General features: G+C 46.2%; 1 protein-coding gene across 2 annotated transcripts in view; it reads left to right on the top strand.

Annotated features, from left to right (window-relative positions):
* LOC137504547 (SPARC-like protein 1) overlaps positions 1–27834 on the top strand; it is a 107114-nt gene that overhangs the window by 38112 nt on the left and 41168 nt on the right. For both annotated transcript variants that reach the window (XM_068233137.1, XM_068233129.1), the window contains exon 2: positions 21402–21466. In XM_068233137.1, coding sequence (XP_068089238.1) covers positions 21402–21466 — 65 coding nt within the window. The remainder of the gene's footprint in view (positions 1–21401; positions 21467–27834) is intronic.

Genomic DNA, 27834 nt, shown 5'->3' with positions numbered 1-27834 from the left:
TACCACAGATGTGAACAACCTGGTACAGACTTCACATGGATCAAGTGTAAATGTAGTTAGTTAGCATGTGAGGGAATTTAAATTGTGCTTTGATAACATCAGGTAGAAAAACCAATCTGGAGCAAATAATAGTTTAGCAGAGCTGTTTGCACAAGGTTTACCTCACCACTCTCCAGCAACTTGTCACTCCTGCAGTGTCCACTTCAAAGGCTGGTCCCTGCACACTGTGATGCACTCTGATGAACTTGATCCTCTGACCTGACCTGTGAAGGAATCTGCTCCTGGCATTCAGTAGCCATCATGAGTCTGTCAGACCAGCTGGAGCCGCTCGTTCCAAGTCACTGTCTAGTGTCTAATAGCGGCGGGCAGAGAGCAGGCTGATAACACGTGGAAGCCTCTCTCCTCTCTGCCTCCCTGCAGCTGCATGTGACAGAATCCCCAGCCCTGCATAAACTTCTTCTGAGACACGCAGCCATAGTGAACCCACTCCTGCAGTGCTCTGACATTCCCGGCACTGTTTTCAAACGTTGTCAGCCAATCGTAGTGCTGCTGAGGTCAGCCACTGCGAGAGGAGGTCTCGCAGTGGCTGATTTCAGCAGCACTACGATTGGCTGAGGGAATCTTATGCTGCTCTTATTGGCTAGACTCTCCCTTCACCGCTGCGCTGCCCGTGGTCATCTGTGCCTGCTAGAGTACAGATATAAAATCAATGTGCGGCAGAACAGAGCCTCGGAAACTTTCCCTGTATAAGTGCGGGACAGTTAAAAATGGCGCACAGCGCCAGATGAATAAGAAGGGCGCCCCATAGACTTGCATTATATAACGCTATTTAGCGTTATAAGTGTTAAAAAATGGCGCAGGCAGTGTGCCTTACACTTATAACGCTAAATAGCGTTATAAAGCTTCAAAATTTCTGAGGACAGAGGGGTCGGGGGGAAGAGAGAGGCAGCGGACACTTGAGGGCATAGGCAGCGGACGAAGATGTGTGCAATATGCATACATTACCTTGTCCCGGGCCGCCGATCGCTCCTTCCCTCCGCTCCTTCACTTCCTCCATTCGTTTACTGTAGTCCTGCAGCCGGCCAATCACCATGCGGTTTCATTCTCCGCATGGTGATTGGCCGGCTGCAGGACTACAGCAAACAAACTAGGAAGTGAAGGAGCGGAGGGAAGGAGCGATCGGCGGCCCGGGACACGGTAATGTATGCATATTGCACACATCTTCGTCCGCTGCCTATGCCCTTCAGTGTCCGCTGCCTATGCCCTTCAGTGTCCGCTGCCTCTCTCCCCCAACCCCCGCTGCCTATACTAGCGACCCGCAGCCCCCTGGCGTACCGTGCTGAAATAAATGTAGCATAAAACGCTATTTACCGTTTTAATGTATTTTCGGTAAATAGCGTTTTATGATACATTTATCGGCAGAACGGTGCGCCATTTTTCTCCCTGCGCCATTTTTAGATGGACCCGTATAAGTGTATATCTAGGCTCTCCAGTCTCAGAGGGTGCAGGGCCTTCTTCAGGAGTGGGGCCTGGGGCGATCGCCCCACTTGCCCCCCCCCCCCCCCCAAAGGCCGGCTCTGCCTCGGATCAAAAAGATAAAGAAAAGAGATGACTACTGGCTGGCCACCCTTTTAGACCCACGCTGCAAGGGGAAGCTGGGTCAATTTATTCCAACCAGCCAGCAGGAGGAAAGGATGGGAGAGCTGCAGCAGGCCCTGATCTGCCAGCTGAAGGAAGCCTTTCCACATCCACAGCCTGAGAACCCAGCTATCCCTGCTCATGGTGCCCAGCAGGTGCCTATGCCCAGCAGACCTAGACATCTTGGAGACTTGTTTGGTGCGATGAGGCAGTTTTACAGCTCTGAGTCTGTTCAGCCTACCACAGCATCAGCAGCAGCACCTGCAAATCAGGAGCAGCGGCTGTCCCGCATGGTCACCGACTACCTGTCTTCACTCAGTGCATCAGATAGCATGCGCACTGAGGACCCCATGGAGTACTGGGCATCCAGACTCGACACCTGTCCTGAGCTTGCACAATATGCGCTGGAACTTCTCTCATGCCCTCCTTCCAGTGTGATTTCTGAGCGGGCTTTCAGCGCGGCAGGTGGGGTGGTTACCGATAAGCGATCCCGCTTGTCCACTGATTCAGTAAACGCACTGACATTTTTAAAAATTAACCATTCATGGATTGAAAGTGGCTACTTAGCCCCCGTCGTTGGATCCAGGGACACAACTTCACCGCTTTAAATTGCCCTTCCTGGACTGCTTCTCATTCCCTCATCCGAATCCAACCTATTTACTGCCAATAATTTTGCCTACTTAGTACTTACTGCCAAAATGTACTTTTATTGAGGGTGATGGTCATCTTGACTGAGCCGCTGCTCCTCTCATAGGTACAAGACAAGGTGAAATGTTGCCTACTTACTGCCAAAATGTACTTTTATTGAGGGTGATGGTCATCTTGACTGAGCCTCTGCTCCTCTCATAGGTACAAGACAAGGTGAAATGTTGCCAACTTACTGCCAAAATGTACTTTTATTGAGGGTGATGGTCATCTTGACTGAGCCTCTGCTCCTCTCATAGGTACAAGACAAGGTGAAATATTGCCTACTTACTGCCAAAATGTACTTTTATTGAGGGTGATGGTCATCTTGACTGAGCCGCTGCTCCTCTCATAGGTACAAGACAAGGTGAAATGTTGCCTACTTACTGCCAAAATGTACTTTTATTAAGGGTGATGGTCATCTTGACTGAGCCGCTGCTCCTCTCATAGGTACAAGACAAGGTGAAATGTTGCCTACTTACTGCCAAAATGTACTTTTATTGAGGGTGATGGTCATCTTGACTGAGCCGCTGCTCCTCTCATAGGTACAAGACAAGGTGAAATGTTGCCTACTTACTGCCAAAATGTACTTTTATTGAGGGTGATGGTCATCTTGACTGAGCCGCTGCTCCTCTCATAGGTACAAGACAAGGTGAAATGTTGCCTACTTACTGCCAAAATGTACTTTTATTGAGGGTGATGGTCATCTTGACTGAGCCGCTGCTCCTCTCATAGGTACAAGACAAGGTGAAATGTTGCCTACTTACTGCCAAAATGTACTTTTATTGAGGGTGATGGTCATCTTGACTGAGCCTCTGCTCCTCTCATAGGTACAAGATAAGGTAAAATGTTGCCTACTTACTGCCAAAATGTACTTTTATTTAGGGTGATGGTCATCTTGACTGAGCCGCTGCTCCTCTCATAGGTACAAGACAAGGTGAAATGTTGCCTACTTACTGCCAAAATGTACTTTTATTGAGGGTGATGGTCATCTTGACTGAGCCTCTGCTCCTCTCATAGGTACAAGACAAGGTAAAATGTTGCCTACTTACTGCCAAAATGTACTTTTATTTAGGGTGATGGTCATCTTGACTGAGCCGCTGCTCCTCTCATAGGTACAAGACAAGGTGAAATGTTGCCTACTTACTGCCAAAATGTACTTTTATTGAGGGTGATGGTCATCTTGACTGAGCCGCTGCTCCTCTCATAGGTACAAGACAAGGTGAAATGTTGCCTACTTACTGCCAAAATGTACTTTTATTGAGGGTGATGGTCATCTTGACTGAGCCGCTGCTCCTCTCATAGGTACAAGACAAGGTGAAATGTTGCCTACTTACTGCCAAAATGTACTTTTATTGAGGGTGATGGTCATCTTGACTGAGCCGCTGCTCCTCTCATAGGTACAAGACAAGGTGAAATGTTGCCTACTTACTGCCAAAATGTACTTTTATTGAGGGTGATGGTCATCTTGACTGAGCCGCTGCTCCTCTCATAGGTACAAGACAAGGTGAAATGTTGCCTACTTACTGCCAAAATGTACTTTTATTGAGGGTGATGGTCATCTTGACTGAGCCTCTGCTCCTCTCATAGGTACAAGACAAGGTAAAATGTTGCCTACTTACTGCCAAAATGTACTTTTATTTAGGGTGATGGTCATCTTGACTGAGCCGCTGCTCCTCTCATAGGTACAAGACAAGGTGAAATGTTGCCTACTTACTGCCAAAATGTACTTTTATTGAGGGTGATGGTCATCTTGACTGAGCCGCTGCTCCTCTCATAGGTACAAGACAAGGTGAAATGTTGCCTACTTACTGCCAAAATGTACTTTTATTGAGGGTGATGGTCATCTTGACTGAGCCGCTGCTCCTCTCATAGGTACAAGACAAGGTGAAATGTTGCCTACTTACTGCCAAAATGTACTTTTATTGAGGGTGATGGTCATCTTGACTGAGCCCCTGCTCCTCTCATAGGTAGCGTTCCCACAGCCAGGGAGCACACCCCCCCCCCAAAAAAAAACACCTGTTGCTGTTATGTTTCCTGGTGTCCCCACCTTTAGGGTGCACCATACCTTTTTACTCATTTACCTTCTTCTGTTCCTGTTAGCTAGCAGTGTTCCCACTGTCAGGGAGCAAAAAAAAAAAAAAAAACCCTTGCTTTTATGTGTATTAGTGTGTTCCCACCGTTGGCGTGCACCTCACCTTTTTATTGGTGTACCATATTTTGTTGATGATAGATAGCAGCGTTCCCACTGCCAGGGAGCACACACACCCCCCCAAAAAAAAAAAAACACCTGTTGCTGTTATGTTTACTGGTGTCCCCACCTTTAGGGTGCACCATACCTTTTCACTCATTTACCTTCTTCTGTTCCTGTTAGATAGCAGTGTTCCCACTGTCAGGGAGGACCAAAATAAAAAATTGCTTTTTTGTTTATTGGTGTCCCCACCTTGAAGGTGCGCCATACATTTTCATTAATTTATTTCCTTCTGTTCCTGACAGACAGCAGTGTTTCCAGTGTCAGGTAGCACTGAAGGAAAAAAAAATAGATGTAACTGTTATTTGTATCGTTGTCCCCGCTATTAGGGTGCACCCCACATTCTTATTAATTCAACTTATTTTGCTACTTATATATTTAAATGGGGGGGGCTGCCTACCTATGAATTACTGGGGGGAGAGGTCTGGCTACCTATAAATTACTGGGGGGAGAGGTCTGGCTACCTATGAATTACTGGGGGGAGAGGGGAGAGGTCTGGCTACCTATGAATTACTGGGGAGGGGGGGGGATTAGGTCTGGCTACCTATGAATTAATGGGGGGGAGAGGGGAGAGGTCTGGCTACCTATGAATTAATGGGGGGGGGGGGAGAGGGGAGAGGTCTGGCTACCTATGAATTACTTGGGAGGGGGGGGGATTAGGTCTGGCTACCTATATTTAACTGGAGGGAGAGGTCTGGCTACCTCTATTTATATGTGTATCAGATATACATGCATGCAGATTTATTATCAGATGCATATATATATATATATATATATATATATATATATATATATTGTGGGGTGCTACCCACACTCAGGGGGTCTTGAGTGCAGAAATAGGAATACTTCCAGCAGGTTCAAGTGCAAGCAGGCCAATGCCTGTGCTTTATTAGCTAGTTGCTCAGCAAAAAAAATAAACAAACCCAAAATAAATCCTAGCCGTCTGGCTCCTAAACACCTCACTAGGTAATGCTAACTAGTCTAAACAAAAACAGTCTCTTTTTTAGCAACAGGAAACAAATGCAGAGCAACTTACATTAGCTGTAATTTCTCATCAGCACACAGCAGGCCAAGGGCTCCTTTCCTCTCAGTCTTCAGTGTCAGACTGAATCCAGAGCCCCACCCAATCACAGACCTGCTAAACTAAATAACTCACCTGTGTAACACAGGCTGAACACATCCCGGAATGGACCGGATGGCCAGGGAACCCACCCTGCTCTTCCCTGGCCAACTCCAGGACCCTAACTGGATTTCCTTTTTCCACATAACTTGCAGATAAAAGAAAATCTACACTTTCCTGGAGTTTTTAGAAAATACAGCGCTGGAGTCTGGGTGAAATATAAACCCCCTCCCAGACCCTTTCTGTAAAGCACTGTGACACCTTGTCACATATCCCCCCCCTCTGTTCGAGCCTGTGGGGTCGGACACTGTTCCCAACCATACAATATGTTCGAGACAGAGCGTCAGCATTGGCTTGTAGTTTTCCTGCTCTGTGTTCAACTGAAAAACTAAAGTCTTGTAGGGACAAAAACCAGCGAGTTACCCGTGCATTATTGTTCTTGGCTTGAGACATCCAAGTTAGGGGGGAATGATCTGTCACCAACCGAAACTGTCGGCCAAGCAAATAATACCGCAAAGCCTCCAGTGCCCACTTAATGGCAAGGCACTCTCGTTCCACGATACTATAGTTACGCTCAGCTGGGGACAGTTTCCTACTCAGATATATAACGGGGTGCTCTTCCCCATGCACTGCTTGTGACAGAACAGCCCCTAAACCCACATCAGAGGCATCCGTCTGAACCACAAATTCTTTTTTAAAATCGGGTGCAATCAAAACTGGCTCACTGCATAGGATCAACTTAAGTTTGCTGAACGCGAGGTCTGCACCCTTATTCCAGGCGATTCCCCCTGAGCTTTTCCCCTTAGTTAGATCTGTAAGTGGAGCAGCCACAGTGGCAAAATCTGGGATAAACCTTTGGTAGTACCCAACCATACCCAAGAACGTTCTGACCTGTTTCTTGGTGTGAGGTTGGGGCCATTCTTTAATCGCTTGCACCTTCTGGGCTTGTGGTTTAATGAGACCTTTCCCAATAATGTAGCCCAAATACCGGGCTTCCTCAAGGCCTATGGCACATTTCTTTGGGTTAGCTGTTAACCCAGCTTGTCGGATTGAATTTACCACTGCTTGAACCTTGGGTAAGTGACTCTCCCAGTCCTGGCTAAATATAACCACATCATCTAAGTAAGCTGATGCAAATTGTTGGTGTGGTCTGAGGACTTCATCCATTAACCTTTGGAATGTGGCTGGGGCCCCATGCAACCCAAACGGCATTCTAACATATTGAAACAGGCCCTGTGGGGTGACAAATGCCGTCTTTTCTCTAGCTGCTGGTGTAAGCGGAATCTGCCAGTAACCCCTGGTTAAATCTAGAGTAGTAATGTATCTTGCCGGGCCCAACCTCTCAATTAGTTCATCCACCCGTGGCATGGGGTACGCATCGAACTTCGAGACGTCATTTAGTTTCCGAAAATCGTTGCAAAACCGTAACGATCCATCAGGTTTCGGCACTAACACGATGGGGCTGCTCCACTCACTATGGGACTTTTCAACGACACCTAAGTCCAACATTCGTTGCACCTCCTCAGCCACTGCCTGTCTGCGGGCCTCCGGTATCCTATATGGTTTCAACCGGATGCACTTTTGAGGGTCCGTGACAATGTCATGTTCAATGACATGGGTACAACCAGGTTTATCCGAGAACACATCAGAATTCCTAAGGAGGAACTCCCTTACTTCCTGAGCTTGGGGACCCGTCAAAGCTTCAGATACTTTTACATCAGGGATTCCTCCCTGCTGTGGGATGCTGAGCAACTTAGCCGCCATAGCAACTGGTGGCTCCTTCCAGGCTTTTAACAGATTTACATGATAAATCTGTTCCTTTTTTCGCTTATTGGGCTGGTAGACCTTGTAATTTACATCATTAACTCTTTCTACAATTTCATAGGGCCCCTGCCATTTTGCTAGAAACTTACTTTCTGCGGTGGGCACAAGAACCAATACCCGATCCCCTGGGTGAAAAACCCGAAGTCGGGCATCCTGATTATAAACGCGGCTTTGAGCCTCCTGAGCCTGTCTCATATGTTCTCTCACGATTGGCATCACTGCTGAAATGCGGTCCTGCATCTGTAGGACATGCTCCACCACAGACCGATGGGGAGAGGGCTCTTCCTCCCAGGACTCTTTAGCTATATCCAAGAGTCCCCGAGGATGTCGCCCATACAAGAGCTCGAATGGGGAAAAACCAGTGGAAGACTGGGGTACCTCGCGCACAGCAAACAACAAGTAAGGTAACAGACAGTCCCAATCCTTCCCATCTGCTTCGACCACCCTTTTCAGCATCCCTTTGAGAGTTTTGTTAAAGCGTTCAACCAAACCATCAGTCTGAGGGTGGTAGACTGATGTCCTTAGTTGCTTTATCCCAAGTAGCTTGCACAAATCTCTCATTACTTTCGACATGAAAGGTGTCCCCTGATCTGTTAAGATCTCCTTGGGGATACCAGTTCTGGCGAACATATGAACTAGTTCCCTAGCAATTAGCTTCGCTGAGGTGTTTCGCAGAGGTACAGCTTCAGGATATCTGGTGGCATAGTCTAAAACCACTAGGATGTATTGATGTCCCCGTGCCGATCTTACCAGGGGTCCTACCAAATCCATGGCAATTCTTTCAAAGGGTACCTCTATAATGGGCAGAGGCACCAAAGGACCCCGGTAATGAGGGGCAGGGGACGTCAATTGACATTCTGGGCAAGACTCACAATAGCGCCTAACCTCTGCAAACACCCCAGGCCAATAAAACCTCCTCAGAATTCTTTGTTGAGTTTTTTCTGTAGCAAGGTGACCCCCTAGTGGATTCTTATGGGCCAGATCCAGTACCACCCTGCGGTGTGACTGAGGTACGACCAGTTGCTCAACAACCTCCCCATTTAAATTATCTACCCGGTACAGAAGGTCATGGTTAACTGCAAAGTGGGGAAAAACTCTCTCAAGATGCCCAGACTGTGTTTTCTCATCAATCACAGTCACATTCTCCCAGGCTCTAGCTAAGGTAGGGTCCTGTAACTGGGCAGTGCCAAACTGGTCTCGGGAGCATTCCAAATCTGGCAGGTTAACGTCTTCCTGTGTCACCAGAGTCTCCCCTGATGTTTCTGCAAACACCTCTAAAGGGAAATCATCAGGCTCCGGGGGAGCTACTTTTGGAGTTGGGACTTCATCCCTCACATAGTCAAACTCTGCTTTTGAGTCTCCTTCTAGGAAAACACCTGTGCTGGCAGAGTCCAGAGACTTAGCTTCCCACAACTTCCAGAACAGTGGGAAATCACGTCCCAGGATAACACTGTAAGCTAGAGCCTCAGATACAGCCACAATATGAAAGGCAGACCCGACATGGGTCTCAAATTCCACTATGGCTGTTGGGTAGGTCTTCACATCCCCATGGATGCATTGAACTGTAACCTGCTGTCCCAGGATCTGGTTTGTGTCCATCAATTTGGCATCTATCAGCGTGACCAGACTCCCAGAATCCAGCAGCGCCTGTACTGCCTTGCCTCCAACTTTAACAGCAGCCATATGTGTGCCTGTGGTAGAGAGAAATGCTGGGCGAGCAAAGAATGACACTCGCCGAGCTGTGTCACATTCCATGGGCTCAGCAGTGGAAGGGCAGTTGGCGGCTATATGCCCAGGCTGTCGGCAGCGCCAGCAGGTAGGTAGTCCGGACGAGCTTGGGGCTGTAGCAGCTGCGGAACCCCCTCTTTCAGGCTGCAGTCGACCACTCCGGAACCCCCGAGCTCCAGCATACCTGTCTGTTGCCCCGGGCAGCCTCTTCTTTGGCCCTTGACTTTCTGACTGTCTGTCTCCTGCAAGATACCCTTCTGCAGCTAGATATCGTTCGATCATCTCAACCATTTGATCTGCAGTCTGTGGATCTGCGTGGCTGACCCATTTTCTCAAGGTGTGTGGTAGTGCTGTGAGAAAACGATCCATGGTCACACGCTCGACAATCTGTGGTGCTGTCAGGGTTTCTGGTTGTAGCCATTTTCGTACCAGGTGGCAGAGGTCATGCATTTGAGACCTGGGAGACGTGTCAGTTTGATACGACCACCGATGAACTCGCTGAGCCCTTACTGCTACAGTAACGCCCAGTCGGCAAAGAATCTCCTTCTTTAATTTATCGTAATCATGTGCACTTTCAGGAGTCAAGTCAAAATACGCCTTCTGTGACTCTCCAGTTAGAAATGGAGCAACCAGGCCTGCCCACTGAGTTTTGGGCCAATCCTCCCGCAGAGCTGTGCGTTCAAACGTATGGAGAAAGGCCTCTACATCGTCATGAGGGGTCATTTTCTGCAGGAAATGGCTTGCTCGTACAATCCCTGGGGTAACACCTCCGGATAGATTTTCCTGACTTCTTTGAGACAACTGCTGCAGAACTTCTTTCAACGTTTTTCGGTCCTGCTCCGCTGCCTCAGCTAGTGCGGCTGTTGCTTCAGCATATACTTGTCTGTCCCTTTCAGCCGCTTGTGACTGGGCTAGCCTGTCCCTCTCGGCTGCATCCGACAGAGCTGAAATCTGTGCACTGAGAAGGCGGACTGTCTCCAGATGAGCTTCCTGGTGCCTGACATTCGCATCTTGGAGTGCCTGCTGCTGTCTGTCACTGGCTTCTTGAAGCCGAGAATTTGTCTCTCGCTGCACATTGTTGGCTTCCTGCTGTGCTGCACTCAGTTGTGCTAAACGCAACACAAGATCCTCCATTTCAGGTGCATATAATTTGCATGCAAAAAAAAAAAAATTTTTTTTTTTTTTTTTTTTTTTTTTTTTTTACTGTCTTTACACCACGCTTCTGCAGTGATATTCGTTGCACACTGTAGCGGATCCTAGTGCCCTCATCCTCCACCAATTGTGGGGTGCTACCCACACTCAGGGGGTCTTGAGTGCAGAAATAGGAATACTTCCAGCAGGTTCAAGTGCAAGCAGGCCAATGCCTGTGCTTTATTAGCTAGTTGCTCAGCAAAAAAAATAAACAAACCCAAAATAAATCCTAGCCGTCTGGCTCCTAAACACCTCACTAGGTAATGCTAACTAGTCTAAACAAAAACAGTCTCTTTTTTAGCAACAGGAAACAAATGCAGAGCAACTTACATTAGCTGTAATTTCTCATCAGCACACAGCAGGCCAAGGGCTCCTTTCCTCTCAGTCTTCAGTGTCAGACTGAATCCAGAGCCCCACCCAATCACAGACCTGCTAAACTAAATAACTCACCTGTGTAACACAGGCTGAACACATCCCGGAATGGACCGGATGGCCAGGGAACCCACCCTGCTCTTCCCTGGCCAACTCCAGGACCCTAACTGGATTTCCTTTTTCCACATAACTTGCAGATAAAAGAAAATCTACACTTTCCTGGAGTTTTTAGAAAATACAGCGCTGGAGTCTGGGTGAAATATAAACCCCCTCCCAGACCCTTTCTGTAAAGCACTGTGACACCTTGTCACAATATATATATATATATATATATATATATATATATATATATATATATATATATACATATACTGTGTATATACATATGTCCCCAATATCCACCAGCTGGGATCACTTGAAGCCATATTCATGTGCTTGTCGGTTGCTTACTTGAACCACCAGCAGAAAAAAACGCAAACTTGCTCCAAAATATTCACTGAAACTTCCAGCAACATCTTGCAGCCCTCCTGAAACTCCTAGCGGCTTTCTGCCATCCTCCTTGCATGGAAGCCGGCGTGTTACCTGACCTGCCTAGAGTCGAGTGATACGCCTGCTGCCGTGAACAGAGGACGTCGGAAAGCCAATAGGAGCATGTTAGGAGCTTCAGGAAGGCTACAAAACGCCGCTGGAGGCTCGTTAAGTATTTTGTAATGCCTGCAAACCAGGCCCAAATTCTTCTCAACCACCCCCCCCCCCCCCCCCTGAAGAAAAAACCCCTGAAAGGGACACTGAGCAGGGGCACTGGGTATGCTTTTAAAGGGACTCCAAGATCAAATTAAACACAAAATGTGAACTTACCCGGGCTTTTCTGTAGCCCAGTGCTGGCCTGTAGTTCCCACGACGTACCTCCGTGTCTTCTCCCAATGCCTCTTCAGAAATGGTTGGCCGGCGGATCCTGGCGACACTCGAGTCGAGTGTCGGGCTCCTTCTTCTGCATACATCACGCGTAACGTCATTACGCCGGCCACCTTGCGTCATCACGGTGGCCGGCGTGACAGTACGGCGCATGCGCGATTAAACCACGCATGCGCCGTACTGTGACGCCGGACGCCGTGATGACACGAGGCGGCCGTCGTAATGACGTTACGCGTGATGTATGCAGAAGAAGGACCCCGACACTCGGCCCGAGTGTTGCCAGGATCCGCCGGCCAACCATTTATGAAGAGGCATTTGTAGAAGACCCGGAGGTACGTCGTGGGAAATCTTGACTAGCACTGGGCTACAGAAAGCCCCGGGTAAGTTAACATTTTGAGTTTAATTTGAGCTCGGAGTCCCTTTAAGTATACCCAAGTGTTTAAGAGTATACACTTCCTCTCTTAATCCCTCTCCATCCCGGTATGCCCACTCTCAATGCTATTGAAACCATGGCTCCTACAGAAAGTATAGCTGAAACCTGAAAAATGATGTCTGTGGGTCCTTACAGCGCATGCGCGGTCTCTGTCTCCTCTAATTATTTTCCGACTCTCTGCAGCGAATCATAGTTCCGTGCACTATGACGCGGCCCATGCAGAAGAGGGGAGGAAGAAAGTAGAGTAGACTGAACCTGCATGCGCTGTAAAAGAGAACTAAAAAGCAATGAATAATTGCTACATATACTCTTTACACTTTAAATGTCTATTTTTCACACTGGTGCTTTGTGTTGGAAACAGAAGTTCAAAAAAATTAAGGGATTGCATCACACAAGCCATGTGACACATACAACTAAGCATACTGCATAAAAATATGTTTTAGAAAAGCAGTGCACTAGCAATGTCAATGTAATTCTGTTATGATTATTTAGTCCAACACAATGTGTCAGTGTCAGAGATTGAACAACAAAAGAGAAGAAACTTATCCTTTTTTTTTTAAAGAGAAACATTTATTTATTTATTTTAATTTTGCAACGTGCAATTTTTTTTTTCATTTGTTTTTATTTTTTGCGGTATAGTCACCATAAAAATCAAATTTCAACAGCAACTGGTCTGAGTGTTTTACAGAGAAACTCCAACCAACAATTGAACTTTATCACAATCAGTAGCTGATACCACCTTTTACGTGAGAAATCTATTCCTTTACACAAACAAACCATCAGGGGGCGCTGTATGGCTAATATTGTGGCAAAACCCCTCCCACAAAGAAATTCTGAATTCTTGGCAGTTTCCTGTCTGTGAACCTTGCTGCATTGTGGGAAATAGCTGGTGTTTACAGCTGTTTCCAACTGCCAAAAAAACACGCAGCAGCTACATAACCTGCCAACAGTAAAAATGTCACCATGTAATAAATGTCAGAATTTAAATCAGGGATTTAAATGATTGCCCAATGGGCAAACACTGACTAAATCATTTATACATAATTATTGTAAAAATGAAGCATGTTTTATTACATTATTTTCACTGGAGTTCCTCTTTAGGTGATAAAGATGCTAATCCTGCATTCAAAACTTGCAAAACTTTTTCTGCTGTTATGGTTTGTAGTTATCACATACTTTAGGAGCACTGGCCCTAGTGCCAAACAGTGCCAAAGAGTTGAATACTGGGAGTTCTTTTTATCTATAATCTATTCCTCCTCTTCCATTAATTTCCCCGCCTAGCTGCTTATCTGAAACACCTCTGCTCACTTGTGTTTACAAGCAAGGCTGAGGTGACTCAGTGATTGGAGGATAAGACAGTGTAGTTCCTAGTATACACCTCCGTGGGAGTGTCTGAAGACTCTGGGAGGAGGGCAGCTAATAAATACACAATCAGCAAGAGAAGGGAGGAGGGAACAAGAGTCAGGGAGGATATAATGTCAGCATTAGCTTGGCAAGATGGCCACTGCCTAGAATAGGATTTCTGCTTTTCCTTTATAAAATTCACAGGAATCAGTACGTGGATAGCACAATACATCTGTTATGCAAGTCAAAGTAGTATTTATCTACTTATATATGTGTTTTTTATTTGTAGGTTAGCATGGGTGCCGCTGGTTCTTTAAAGGGGAACTTCAGCCTAAAAAAACATACTGTCATCAAGTTACATTAGTTATGTTAATTAGAATAGATAGGTAATATCATCTCTTACCCACCCTGTTTTAAAAGAACAGGCAAATGTTTGTGATTCATGGGGACTGCCATCTTTGTCATGGGGGCAGCCATCTTTTTGGTTGAAAGGAGGTGACAAGGAGCAGGAGACACAGTTCCAACTGTCCTGTGTCCTGATTACCCCTCCTAGCTGCACACTGTAGGCGTCAAATGTCAAAATGTAAAAAAAATAATAAAATTGCACCAAAACAGCAGAACGAGAACAACAAAATCTGAAATCCCATCATGCTTTGCACAGCATCAGGGGAAAAAAGCCCTGGCAGTTTTCTTCTGTGCAGCTAAAAATGAGGCTTGTATAAGAGAAACAAAGTTCTGATGCTGTGAAACTGTTAAAGAAACACAAAGCCTTTTCAGTGCTGATGAGTCCATTTTTAGTCCCTTCTACCCCCTGTGCCCTTGAGCTGTCGGATTTCCTCCTGGACTCGGGCCATATTTTCCCGCAGCTCCAGCACCTGGGCCTTGAGGACCTTGATTGTCCGGCGCTGGATCCGCCGGTTCCTCATGTATGTCGATAGAGGAACTGTAGAAAAAATGGGGAAAATAGGTTAACTCAGTACACCATCAACTTGTGCATATTTCAATCTCATTGATCATCCCTAAAAATAAGAACCAGTAATGTAATACATATAACATAGCATTTAATTGCTTTCCCATAGTATGCGATGTTAATCATACAGTAAGAGCATTTTACCATATAGCGGTGCGCTGGCTCTCCTTCTGTGGGCCCTTTGGCTGTGATGGCTGGGTCCAGGCGAGGAGGACCTGGAGGAGGAAGGCCTGGGTGCAGAGGCTCCCCGGGTACCACTTGCAGCTGTAATAAGGAGTAATGAATAATAGATTGTGAATTTGTGATCAAAATATATTATAATATGGATAAAAAGTAATAACTTATTTGGTTGAAATACAACTACTTTTATTTCTATTTTCAAGTGAACTTTGATAAGGACCTTACTCTATTTAAACACAGGACAACAAATCATATTCTTATACCTTTTATTTATTAATTGGACATGAAAGAATATGACTCTTCAATACAGTAAAATAAAACTAGTATAGGCTTTGAAGAGAGCACTTGGAACGCTGACTGGAGCAATGGTTCACCTTGTAGCAGGAATAAGACCCTGAGCACACAGCCAAGATATCAATGGAGTGGCTTCGATACAACTCTATGTATGTCCTTGAGTGACCCAGCAAGAGCGTAGGCTTCAATACAATTGAATAGCTCTGGAGAGATCTTAAAAAATTGGATGTGCACCAGAGACGGATCATCCACAAGGCAAACCAAGGCACTTGCCTAGGTCCTGGACATGATCTAGCATCCAGATGGACGACAGCACCTATCAATTTTTTCTCAAAAAAAAAAAATGATCATCAGTGGTTATCAAAAACCAATGTTAACCTTCCTGGCGGTAAGCCCGAGCTGAGCTCGGGCTATGCCGCCGGAAGGCACCGCTCAGGCCCCGCTGGGCCGATTTGCATAAATTTTTTTTTCCTGCACGCAGCTAGCACTTTGCTAGCTGCGTGCAGTGCCCGATCGCCGCCGCTACCCGCCGATCCGCCGCTATCCGTCGCGCCGCAGCCGCCCCCCCCCCCCCAGACCCCGTGCGCTGCCTGGCCAATCAGTGCCAGGCAGCTCTATGGGGTGGATCGGAATCCCCTATGACGTCGTTGACGTCGGTGACGTCATCCCGCCCCGTCGCCATGGCGACGGGGGAAGCCCTCCAGGAGATCCCGTTCTTTGAACGGGATCTCCTGATCGCCGATCGCCGGCGGCGATCGGAGGGGCTGGGGGGATGCCGCTGAGCAGCGGCTATCATGTAGCGAGACTTTGTCTCGCTACATGAAAAAAAAAAAAAATAAAAAAAAAAGATTTGCTGCCCCCTGGCGATTTTTTAGCAAACCGCCAGGAGGGTTAAGCCTAGGGGCCCATTTTTTTTTTTATTTTTTTATTTGCATGAATGCAGTATAATCAGCACATATTGCACAAATATCACTATGCCCACACAGGAGCAACCCATTTTGGAACAAGACCCTAACAAAAAGTAGGAAAAGTGCTGCACTGTGAATACCTTCCGGATATATACTTTAACTGTACATACTGCACAACTCTATAGTATTCAGCCCATGGAATTTTTTTAGGAAAAATACATACAGCATATAAAACCCAAGATAGACATACATAAACAAATATTTTGCTGACTTACACCTCATCTTTGCCGCCACCCGCTTCACCAGGTCCAGGTCCCTCCATTTCAGGTCACTCCATAAGACCTGGACCTGCTTCGGGGTTAGGGCTCTTCTAAAGTCGGCCCTTAGAAGCCCCTGCACCCTCCTCACAACATCCTTTTTAGCTGCAGGGGCGGAGAGGTCGTAGCGGCCTCTGGTGAACTCCTGAAAAAGAAATATTAAAAAAAAAAGAAATATTACTGTATTAATGACCACATACATTAATGAAGAATCTTCTTACTTGCAGCATAATGTAAAAGATTATAATATTATTCATAATGACAGTGTTAAAAAATTGTGTGAACCGACCAACTATGACTGCGGACAGATACTAGGGATCAAGGATGACTACAAGAGGATATAAGTGCCACCTATAACTGCTGCAGACAGATATTGCTAGCCATAATAACTACAGCATTTCATCTGTGATTTGACTGACAGAGAAGATCGGAGGGGCGCGCACCGGAATCAAGCTAGTGTCTCGATCTGCGGAGAAAAACGTACCGTGTATGCCTGGCATTAGCCATAGACCGTGAGCAAGCATGCAGATCAAGTGCTCTGAAGTCTGACTGGATTAGCTGCATGCTTGTTTCCAGTGGCGTAGCTACAAACCTCCGGGCCCCGATGCGGAATCTGGATGTGGCCACCCCCCCTCCTGGCAACAACAGCCCCCCAACCCCTCCTCCCCCCCCGCCTCCGCAACACCCGAAGCGCACACACATATCTGAATCCCTATAGCTGTGCATGGCATGGATATATCAGTTCAGCTTTGCAGCAGCATGGGTGCCACGTTCAATTTGAAAACATAGCACCCAGAGGAAATAGGGCAATTAGTAGCAAGATGCCAGTGGAAAGGAAAATAATCGCTATGTGGGTAGTATTCACCAGCTAATAATTGTTATGTGCGCAGCATTCACCAGAAAACAATCGTTATGTACGTACGTATTATTCACCAGAAAATAATCGCTACGTGGGCAGCATTCGCCAGAAAACGATCTTTATGTGCGCAGCATTCACCAGAAAATAATCGCTACTTGCGCAGCATTCACCGCAAAATAATCTACTTGCGCAGCATTCCCCGGAATATAATCGTTATGTGCGCAGCATTCAACAGAAAACAATCGTTATGTACGTACGCATCATTCACCAGAAAATAATCGCTACTTGCGCAGAATTCACCGCAAAATAATCGCTATGTGCGCAGCATTCCCCGGAATATAATCGTTATGTGCGCAGCATTCAACAGAAAACAATTGTTATGTAAGTACGCATCATTCACCAGAAAATAATCGCTACGTGGGCAGCATTCGCCAGAAAACGATCTTTATGTGCGCAGCATTCACCAGAAAATAATCGCTACTTGCGCAGCATTCACCGCAAAATAATCGCTATGTGCGCAGCATTCCCCGGAATATAATCGTTATGTGCGCAGCATTCAACAGAAAACAATCGTTATGTACGAACGCATCATTCACCAGAAAATAATCGCTACTTGCGCAGCATTCACCGCAAAATAATAGCTATGTGCGCAGCATTCCCCGGAATATAATCGTTATGTGCGCAGCATTCACCAGAAAACAATCGTAATGTACGTACGCATCATTCACCAGAAAATACGTGCGCAGCATTCACAACAAAACGATCGTTATGTGCGCAACATTCACCAGAAAACAATCGTTATGTGCGCAGAATTCACCAGAAAACAATCGCCATGTGGGAGCATTAAACATTAAAGAAAAGCATTCAGAAAAAATAACCCCCAAAAAAATGCATTTTGTTAACTGAAAATAGAAGATTGCTTACCTCAATAACCATTCTTTTCATCCCCGGTGGCATTTTAGGAGGCATGTTTGTTTTTGAGATGTGTCACTCAGTCTCAGACTCAGCCAGGCAGATGACCACCAGTCAGTGCTGTGCAATGCGTACAGTCGCACAGTGTGCATGCACGAGTTCCTTCCACTACTTCCTCTACTACTTCCTGTATTTGCCGTACGCGTAGTTTTACGGCTACGGGTCAAAAGTACGCATGCGCATGCGCGGACATTTTACAAACACCACTTCGCTTAGATTCAAAGTTACGTCTATTACTGACTGATCAAGCGAACATATTTCCGCATGAGATCATGCACGTACGCATATAACTACGATCGGCTACGCGACTATGCGAAGTTTATGATGTAGTGTCGTAGTACATTTCGTAGCGTAGTTGCAATCGACCTAACGTATTTGCTCTATGCGTAGTTGCGGAAAACTACGCGTATTTGTACCGTAGCGAAGTTTACTGACTACGACCATGCCTGCCCCCTCCCTCTCCTACCTGCTCATCCCCGGTGATCGGGGCTGCACAGGACGCTATCCGTCCTGTGCAGCCAGTGACAGGCTGTCCCCTGTCACATGGCGGCCATCCCCGGCTGCTGATTGGCCGGGGATCGCCGATCTGCCTTACGGCGCTGCTGCGCAGCAGCGCCGTACAATGTAAACAAAGGAGACAAATGTCTCCTACGTTTACATTTAGTCTGCGAGCCGCAATCAGCGGCTCGCAGGCTATTCACGGAGACCCGCTCCGTGATCTAACAGGAAACTATTTCCTGATTAATTAGGGAGGCACCTGGCGATGCACAGTTGCGTCGCTGGTCCTCCAGCTACCACTTTGCCGCCGCACGGTATGAGTGTGCGGCCGGCAAGTGCTTAAATCACTAGCGTTTAGAAATGTGCTGCTAGTGGGTTTGAGCCCTTAGAGGCTGAAGACACTCCAGCCACTTCCCAGCTCCCAGAAACCTCTGCTCACTACACCCTTTCTTCCAGAAGCCTTTAGCTAGTTAAAAAAACTAGGCTAGTTAAAAAAAAAGATCTACTTACTCGGGACTTCCTCCAGCTGGGGCTTCCTCCACAGTATTTCTGTGCCTGCGCAGGACACTTCGGACAAAGTGGACTTGATTGACAGTGGCACTCGCGCAGGCGCAGTAGAGATCGACCTGGCGAGGTCGACCTCTGCACCGTCGGGGACTGGGAGCCATCAGCTGACAGCGGAGCTGCGGCAAGGGACAGAGTAGCTGCCAGGGGCTAGAGGAAGCCCTGGGCAGTGGTGTAGCAATAGAGGTTGCAGAGATAGCGACCGCATCGGGGCCCTTGGGTCAGAGGGGCTCTACCTCAAGCACAATATTAGCTCTCTATTGGCCCTGTGCTGGTAATAACCACTTCTATAGATGCTTTGAATAGTAGTAATCATTAACAAACTGTTTCTCATCCCCTACTTGCACCTCTGACACTTTGTGTGTGATAATATGTGTGAATTTGTGTGTGAATTCAACTTTGTGTGTGAATTTGTGTGTGATAATGCCGTTACCCCTTGCTCTGCAAACAGAGTATGACAGGCCAGCAAAATTTCAACTTCACTGGGCTTCGATTAGCTTCGAGTCAGAGCACAATTATAAAGTGTGGGATTTCCAAGGTTTTCCTTGCATTACTGTGAATGGTTGATATCGCATGTTTGCACTATTTCTTGTGTTGCTCATCTGAGCAGCTTGCATGTACTGTTGGCTCTCACATATAAAGGTATGATTTTACTTTGTATTGTAATGTGAAACATATAGGAAGTTACAGTGGGTATAGGATAGGCAGTGGAGACAAATGTGGAAATCGGTGTTATAAAATAGCAAACTTTTAATATGACCCAGTAAAAGAGTTCATATATACTGAAATGTTTTTATGCACAAATGTTATTTTTAAGTTGAATATAATGACACGACCTTAGTGTATTCATTTTTTAAAATCCTACAAACATGATTCATAGGTAGTTGCTTTTTCTCTATAATAAGCTTGATTGAAAACACAGAAAACCATGTTGATCTGGCCTTTGGTATATACAATTTACCTGTATTGTTTTTAGTTTTTTCTCCTGTTTAAGCTACATTTGTTCATTTGTTACCATGTGATGCTTGTGGTTTCGTATCGCCACTCACTTATTGTTGAGGATCCTCGATTGTTTGTTTTGTTCTGTCCTGTACTTTTCTTTGTTTTTGTCTGCTCTCTTTTCTTCATCTTGTTTCTTTTTCCTTTTCTTTGTCTTTCCGTTGCCTCTTCTCTCTTTCTCTATTTGATGATGGGTCTGAAGATGGCTCCAGTCCCTGTACCTTCCCATCTCTTTTTATTCCTCCTTTTCTCTCTTCCTTTCCTTCACTCTTCCCTTTCTCTTTTTTTCTGGTTTCCTGTGGTATGTTACATCATACAGTCTGCTAGTTTTAACTGATGCATTCTGTTGTATTTCTATGCCTGTATAATACATTGTACTCTTCAGGCTGTTGGTGTCATTCTCTTTTTCATTGATTGCATACCCTGTACATGTTGTTTATGCTTTACTATACTAATAAAAACAGATTTAACAAGAAAATCATGTTGAATAACCTGGGTGCTAAGAAAAAAAAAGCAGGAATTCCCATTTCTCTAGGGAGCAGTGAAGACGTCTTGAGTTCTAAGGGCAAAATTATGACATTTCATGAGGCTTTCTTACACGATTTTACATTACTGTTATTGAACCTTAAATGAACTTGGCAGGTTATTTACTTGGTGGATTAAGAGTTACAAAACACTAAGCAAGCTGCATCCGAGCAATTCCTACCATACTATAATTAAGGAAGTTATACTTCTTTGACAGTTAGATAGCGTTATTTCCCAGCTGCATTAAACCTGTACATTCTTGCATATCTCTGCATTGCATGATCAGAGGGGACCCTGTAATATCCTGTTACTAAAAATATTCCCATTTTATTTTCTCATTCTATTATTATGATTTTAGATCATGTCTATTAACCTATGTCCAACCTCATCTGAAGTCTGCAGCTTACCTGTTCCAAGTACATCAAAATATACGCTAATCCTCACCTACATTTCTATTAAAACTATTTTAAAGAAAATTCTGCTTTTGTTCATAAAAAACTTATTGTTTATAGGATTCCTTCATATATCACAAGGATCAATGGCAAATGTTTTGCTTTGTTACTATTTTCATGAAAAATATAAGCAATCGCGAAAGCAGCACAGTTGTTAAAAATAAGTAGCAAACTATTTTACTTTATGCATGTAGTTACTTCTGCAGCACAGGGTGAGTTTCGGGACAGTCTAATACTAACTCTTAGCAAAGTACAGAGTGCTGTTGCTGATGCTGAAAAGCAAGTTGAGTTGTTATTAGTGTACTATATTTTCTTCTGCATGATATGGTGCTTATTTTTTTTTTTTCTTTTTGTACTTAACAGGTGGAAGAATAATGAAACTTTTTATTGAAGTATCATGTATTGTTTTGATGTTCTTTGTCTCAACAGTGAGTATTCTTTAAACATTTGTATCTTCAGACATCTACATGTATAGTAGACCTCAAAAATGACGTCTGCAGTGGGGCCATTATGTAAACTAAGTATACTAGGTGCACAGTGGCAGCTATACAGTTTTAATAAAGGGATTTTCTGAAACAGGAAGCTGTCAGCTGCAGCTGTTACACTTTGTCTAATCAAGTACTGAACTTAATTAAAGAGTGTGAAGAAACGCGGAAAAGCCGCCGTCTCTCAAGGTGAGGCGGCTGTTTCCGCGTCCAGCATGGCGTCACAACGCGGAAAAACTGCTGCATGCTGCATAGGCAGAGCGGCGGAATCCGCATTGGGAACGGCGGAATCCGCATTGGGAACGGCGGAATCCGCATTGGGAACGGCAGAATCCGCATTGGGAGCGGCGGAATCCGCATTGGGAGCGGCGGTATCCACATTGGAACTGGATACATTGCAAGACAGTACTGGTGTGGCTGGGACTGATAGTCCACCTAGACTCAGAGTGACACGCGCGCGCGCACAGAGGCAGAACTTAAATAACAGCCAGAAGGGAGTCAGCTGACCAGGCGGGTCGGCTGACATTTTCCACCACTCTCATTGGTCCAGCAATTAGGGAGGTCCTGGAAAGGTCCTTGTGTATATATACCACTGGCTGTTCACTTGTTCTTTGTCTGGCGTGCGATCACATACGTGGGAGCACCCAGATCCGTAGTCAGATCCGCAAGTGTGCCGGGACCAGCTGGAGCTGTAATCCTACACTTAGCTAGTTTCTCTTGATAGCTAAAGTACTAGTTTGATTGTGATTATCTGTTATGACCCTTTGCCTGCCTGACTATCCTCCTGAACTCTGATCTTGCACCTCGGTATTCCTGATACTCTGTTGCCGAACCCCGGCTCGTTCCTAGACTCCACCTCTGCCTCCTGATTTTGTACCTCGATATATCTGATACCCTGTTGCCGAACCTCGCCTGTATCTAGACTCTGCCTTTGCCTCCTGATCTTGTACTTTATCTGTCCGTGTGTGTACGACCTGGCTTGTCCGACCTCGAGAACCGACCTTACTATTGGAGGCGGTTCCCCGTCCTGTCAGTGACACCTCCTCCTGAGTGTCACTTTCAGACATCCTTCCTACTGTCAGTCTGACTCCTCCCGTCTTGGAGAGCTCAGGTCTGCGGAAGGAATCTGTGCAGTACTCCTTGCTGCACTGAGGCCTAGTCCTCTAAGTGTTACTGTTACACCAAACACTACACTCTACTCAGGTGAACAGAGGTTAGCTGGTATATCGGATTATCGGTGATACTGCAGATCACTTATAATCTGGTATAAATCTGTATTCCCAGTGATACTGCAGATCACCGGTAATCAGATCCTCTCTGTGCTTCACCAATTGTTACAGAACGCCAGACCGAAATACAAAATGGACGCAAACACTGATTGTCTGGGTGTACTTGCCGCTTCGGTGGACAACATCAATCAAGTACTGGGCACCCACATAACTCTTATTGATGCCCTATCAGGGTCTGTACAAACCCTCCAGAAATCAGTGGATCATGTGCGATCCCCTTTTAGCTCTGACATACGTATGCCTGTACCTGAAAGTTTTTCCTGTCACAGATCTGACTTCCGGAATTTTAGGAGTAGGGTGTTGTCCTATTTTGAGTTGAGACCCCAATCTTCGGGTACTGAGACCCAGAGGGTCACGTTTATTAAAACTTTGTTGTCCGGCGACTCCCAGTCTTGGGCATATAGCCTGCCCGCCGGAGACAAAGCTCTTACCTCTGTAGAGGAATTATTTAAAGCTATGGCAGTAATTTACGACGATTCGGACCTTGCCTCGACTTCTGAGCGGAAGCTAAAGCTTTTGCGTCAAGGCGAAGGTCCGGTCGAAGATTACGCAGCCGAGTTTAGGAGGTGGTCAGTTACGGCCAGGTGGGACACTTATGCCCTATTAGATTGTTTCTTGTCAGGGCTGTCCGATGAGGTCTCTGATTTGATGTTAAGCCAGCCCGAGCCCAGAACAGTCGATGAGGCCATCTCAGCGGCCATCCGAATCGACCGCAGGCTGCGCTACCAAAAACAGACCAGGGGTAGTTCCTGTCTCAGAGGGGTATCTTACACCACGGTCCCAGTGACTCCACCTCCTACTATTTCACCTTCTCCCGTCTTGCCTCCTTCCGAGCCAATACAGATTGCTCGGTCAAAATTAACCCAGGTAGAGCGAAGACGGAGAATGACCGAACAGCTGTGTCTGTACTGCGCTGAAGGGGGGCATATAGTACAAAACTGCCCCAATAAGCCGGGGAAATGCTACCGCTTAGGAGTGGTAGGGGGTAACACCCTGGGCGTCCGACTTTTACCCCTAGAAGAAAAACGATTGCTTCCTCCCTGTACCATTACGTGGGAAGATAAGACTGAGGTCACGGAAGCCTTTATCGATTCAGGCTCCGCGGCAAATTTTATGGATTTTGAGTTTACTAAGAGATTGTGTATTCCGCTCACACCAGTACAACCACCCATCCAGGTTACGGCAGTGGATGACTCTTCTCTGCAAGGGAATCACCCACTGTCTCAGACACCAGAGGTGGGGGTCACCATAGGGGTACTGCACTGGGAGAAGTTACAGTTCTTTGTGTTGCACATGACAAGCTCCACCATTATACTCGGCATGCCATGGTTGCACCTTCATTCTCCACACATTGATTGGGCCACCGGCCAACTAGTTTCTTGGTCAGCACACTGCTTTCAGCGATGTTTAGGGAAGGTGACATTGGGCCAAACCAGGGTTCATGTACAGGGGGTACCTGAGCAATATGTGGAATATTCTGATGTGTTCTGTCCCATGGCTGCAGACAAATTACCCCCACATCGCTCTTTCGATTGCCCCATTTATATCCGTTCAGGTTATATGCCCCCTCGGGGTCATTTGTATAATTTATCTGGGCCAGAAAAATTGGCTATGCAAGAATATATCCGTGAGAATTTGGCCAAAGGCTTCATCCGGCCGTCCCGATCGCCTGCTGGAGCAGGTTTCTTTTTCGTTAAAAAGAAAGACGGGGGCCTGCGGCCCTGTATTGATTACCGGGGACTAAATAAGATCACGGTAAAGAATCGCTATCCGTTACCCCTGATAGACGATTTATTTACGCAGGTCACCGATGCTAAGATCTTCTCAAAGCTGGATTTGCGGGGCGCGTACAACCTGGTGCGCATAAGAGAGGGCGATGAGTGGAAAACGGCCTTTAACACGCCAGACGGGCATTACGAGTACCTGGTGATGCCCTTTGGGTTATGTAATGCCCCAGCCGTTTTCCAGGAACTCATCAACGTGGTCTTCAGAGAGGTGTTGGGGAGATTTGTTCTGGTCTATCTAGACGATATACTTGTTTTCTCCAACAACCTCTCTTAGCACAGAATGCATGTGAAATTTGTACTCAACAAATTAAGACAAAACTCACTTTACGCTAAAATTGAGAAGTGTATTTTTGAAGTCACATCTGTCGCCTTTTTGGGGTACATAATTTCCACCACGGGCCTGTCTATGGACCCCGCCAAAGTCTCCGCTGTTTTGGAATGGCCTCAGCCGGTTGGGTTGAAGTCTTTACAGCGGTTTTTAGGCTTTGCGAATTATTATAGAAGGTTCATAAAGGGGTATTCCACGGTTATCGCACCCCTCACCTGTCTTACGAAAAAAGGGGCAGATACCACCCACTGGTCTCCTGATGCATTAAGTGCGTTCTCCACTTTAAAAGATTTGTTTTGTTCCGCACCCATCCTGAGACATGTAGACACCTCTTATCCTTTTATTGTTGAGGTAGACGCCTCGGAGGTTGGGGTAGGGGCTGTGCTGTCTCAGCGGTCAGGGTTGCAGGGAAGGCTACACCCCTGTGCGTATTTCTCTTGTAGGTTCTCTCCGGCAGAGAGAAACTACGATATAGGCAACAGAGAGCTCTTAGCCATTAAACTTGCTTTTGAGGAGTGGCGTCACTGGCTAGAAGGAGCAGAACATACAATTACTGTATACACGGATCACAAGAATCTAGAATACATCGAGGTGGCTAAGAGATTAAGTCCCCGTCAGGCTCGATGGTCTTTGTTTTTTTCGAGGTTCAGGTTCGTAATTACGTATACCCCGGGTAGCAAGAACATTAAGGCAGATGCCCTGTCCAGATGCTTTGAGTTGGAGACAGCACAGCCTTCTGCCCCAGAGACCATTGTCCCACAAAATTTGGTGCTGGCCGTAACAGAGACTTGGGAGGACTGGACAGAGACCTTGAGTCCTTTCCAGCAGGATGTCCCTGAGGGGAAGCCTGAGGGGGTTTTACTTGGGAAGCAGTAGATTTGGGCGCATGAGACAAGTGGACAAAAAGGGCGCCCCATTCACTCCTATTATAAATATCGTTTAATGGGCGCCGAACAGGGAAAAAAGGGCTCCGGAGATTATTAGCGTTTTACAAACGGCGCCCAAGAAATTTTTAAGGTTTTATAACTATGTTTGTGATGATTTAAATTTACAAAATGAGCCCGTGACGAATAACGTTTATAAAGATACTAAATCACTATTTCTAAAACATTTCTAAAACATTATTATCCACCCAAAAAAATTATTTACATTTTTTTATTTACATTTTTTATTTATTAATGTTATTTAATGTTATTTAATGTTATTTATTTATTAATTATTATCCATAGGGGGTCTTAGGTTTAGGCTCCACCAGGGGGGTCTTAGGTTTAGGCACCACCAGGGGGGTCTTAGGTTTAGGCACGAACTGGGGGTCTTAGGTTTAGGCACCAACAGGGGGGTCTTAGGTTTAGGCACCAACAGGGGGGGGGGGGGGTCTTAGGTTTAGGCACCAACTGGGGGGTCTTAGGTTTAGGCACCAACAGGGGGGTCTTAGGTTTAGGCACCAACTGGGGGGTCTTAGGTTTAGGCACCAACTGGGGGGTCTTAGGTTTAGGCACCAACAGGGGGTCTAGGGGTTAGGGATAGGTACAGGGAGGGTTTTTAATAAACATAAATATAAGTTTCACTTTACAAACAGGGAAGATTAACGTTTTACGAATTGCCGATCTCATACACATTATTTAGTGATTTATAAATTCTTAAAACACTATTTGTAAACGAAATTCTACACAATATTTCTATAAACGATAATACTGTTTATCGTTTACACCACGCGCCCTTTTTTACCGACGCCCTTTTTTGATGTACGCTTTATTTGTGCCTCTGCCATTCCGTCTCCGGGTGCTACAGATATTCCATTCACACAAGAATGCGGGACATCCTGGGGCATCTAGAACGCAGGATCTTGTGGCCAGGTGTGCTTGGTGGCCGTCTCTGGCAGCCAACTGCAAAGAATTTGTTAAGGATTGTGCGGTATGTGCTAAAAGCAAACCCTCCCGGCTGGCACCTGTAGGGACGTTGCAGCCTTTACCCACCCCGAGTGAACCATGGACCCACTTGTCCATGGATTTTGTGGGTGCGCTTCCCAGATCAGAGGGCATGTCGGTCATTTGGGTGGTAGTCGACCGCTTCAGCAAGATGGCCCATTTTGTGCCCTTGAAAGGACTCCCCTCGGCCCAGGAATTGGCCGACTTGTTTATAAAACACGTGTTCCGGCTGCACGGCATTCCGGAAAACATAGTGTCCGATCGGGGAGTCCAATTCGTATCTAAATTCTGGAGGGCATTCTGTCATCAAATGGGCATGAAGCTGTCGTTTTCATCGGGCTACCACCCACAGACCAACGGTCAGACGGAGAGAGTCAACCAGTCATTAGAGCAGTTTTTGAGATGCTACATTGCAGAGGCGCAGAATGACTGGGTCAAATTTCTGCCCTTTTCAGAATTTGCACAAAACAATTTGAGAAGTTCTTCCACTGGATTTTCTCCGTTCCAGGTTGTGTCTGGAAGATTGCCCAAATGTTCACCGTTACCAGTGGCCTCCACTCCGTTTCCAGCTCTGGAGGCTTGGCAAAGGTCTTTTAAAGACATTTGGCGGACGGTGAGAGACAGTTTGGAAAAGGCGTTTCTGAGTCAGAAGGGTCAAGCTGACAAGAAACGGTCTTTGGAGTGGAGATTCCAACCAGGAGACTTGGTTTGGGTATCCACACGTCACTTGGCCCTGAAACAGCCTTCAGACAAGTTGGGTCCCAGGTTTGTCGGGCCTTTCCCGATAGCCAGAAGGATCAACAATGTCACTTACGCCGTTGATCTTCCCGCCAGCATGTGTGGGGTAAGGTCCTTCCACGTATCCCTGCTTAAGCCAGCAGTCCATGTGGGTCCCACTCCTCCTCCTCCTGTGTTGGTGGATGACCAGCCTGAGTACGAGGTAGAAAATTTTTTAGATTCACGCGTTGTACAAAACTCA

Source organism: Hyperolius riggenbachi, chromosome 1 (assembly GCF_040937935.1).
Source record: "Hyperolius riggenbachi isolate aHypRig1 chromosome 1, aHypRig1.pri, whole genome shotgun sequence".
Classification (NCBI taxonomy): Eukaryota; Metazoa; Chordata; class Amphibia; order Anura; family Hyperoliidae; genus Hyperolius; species Hyperolius riggenbachi.
This window is presented reverse-complemented; position numbering and strand designations above follow the sequence as displayed.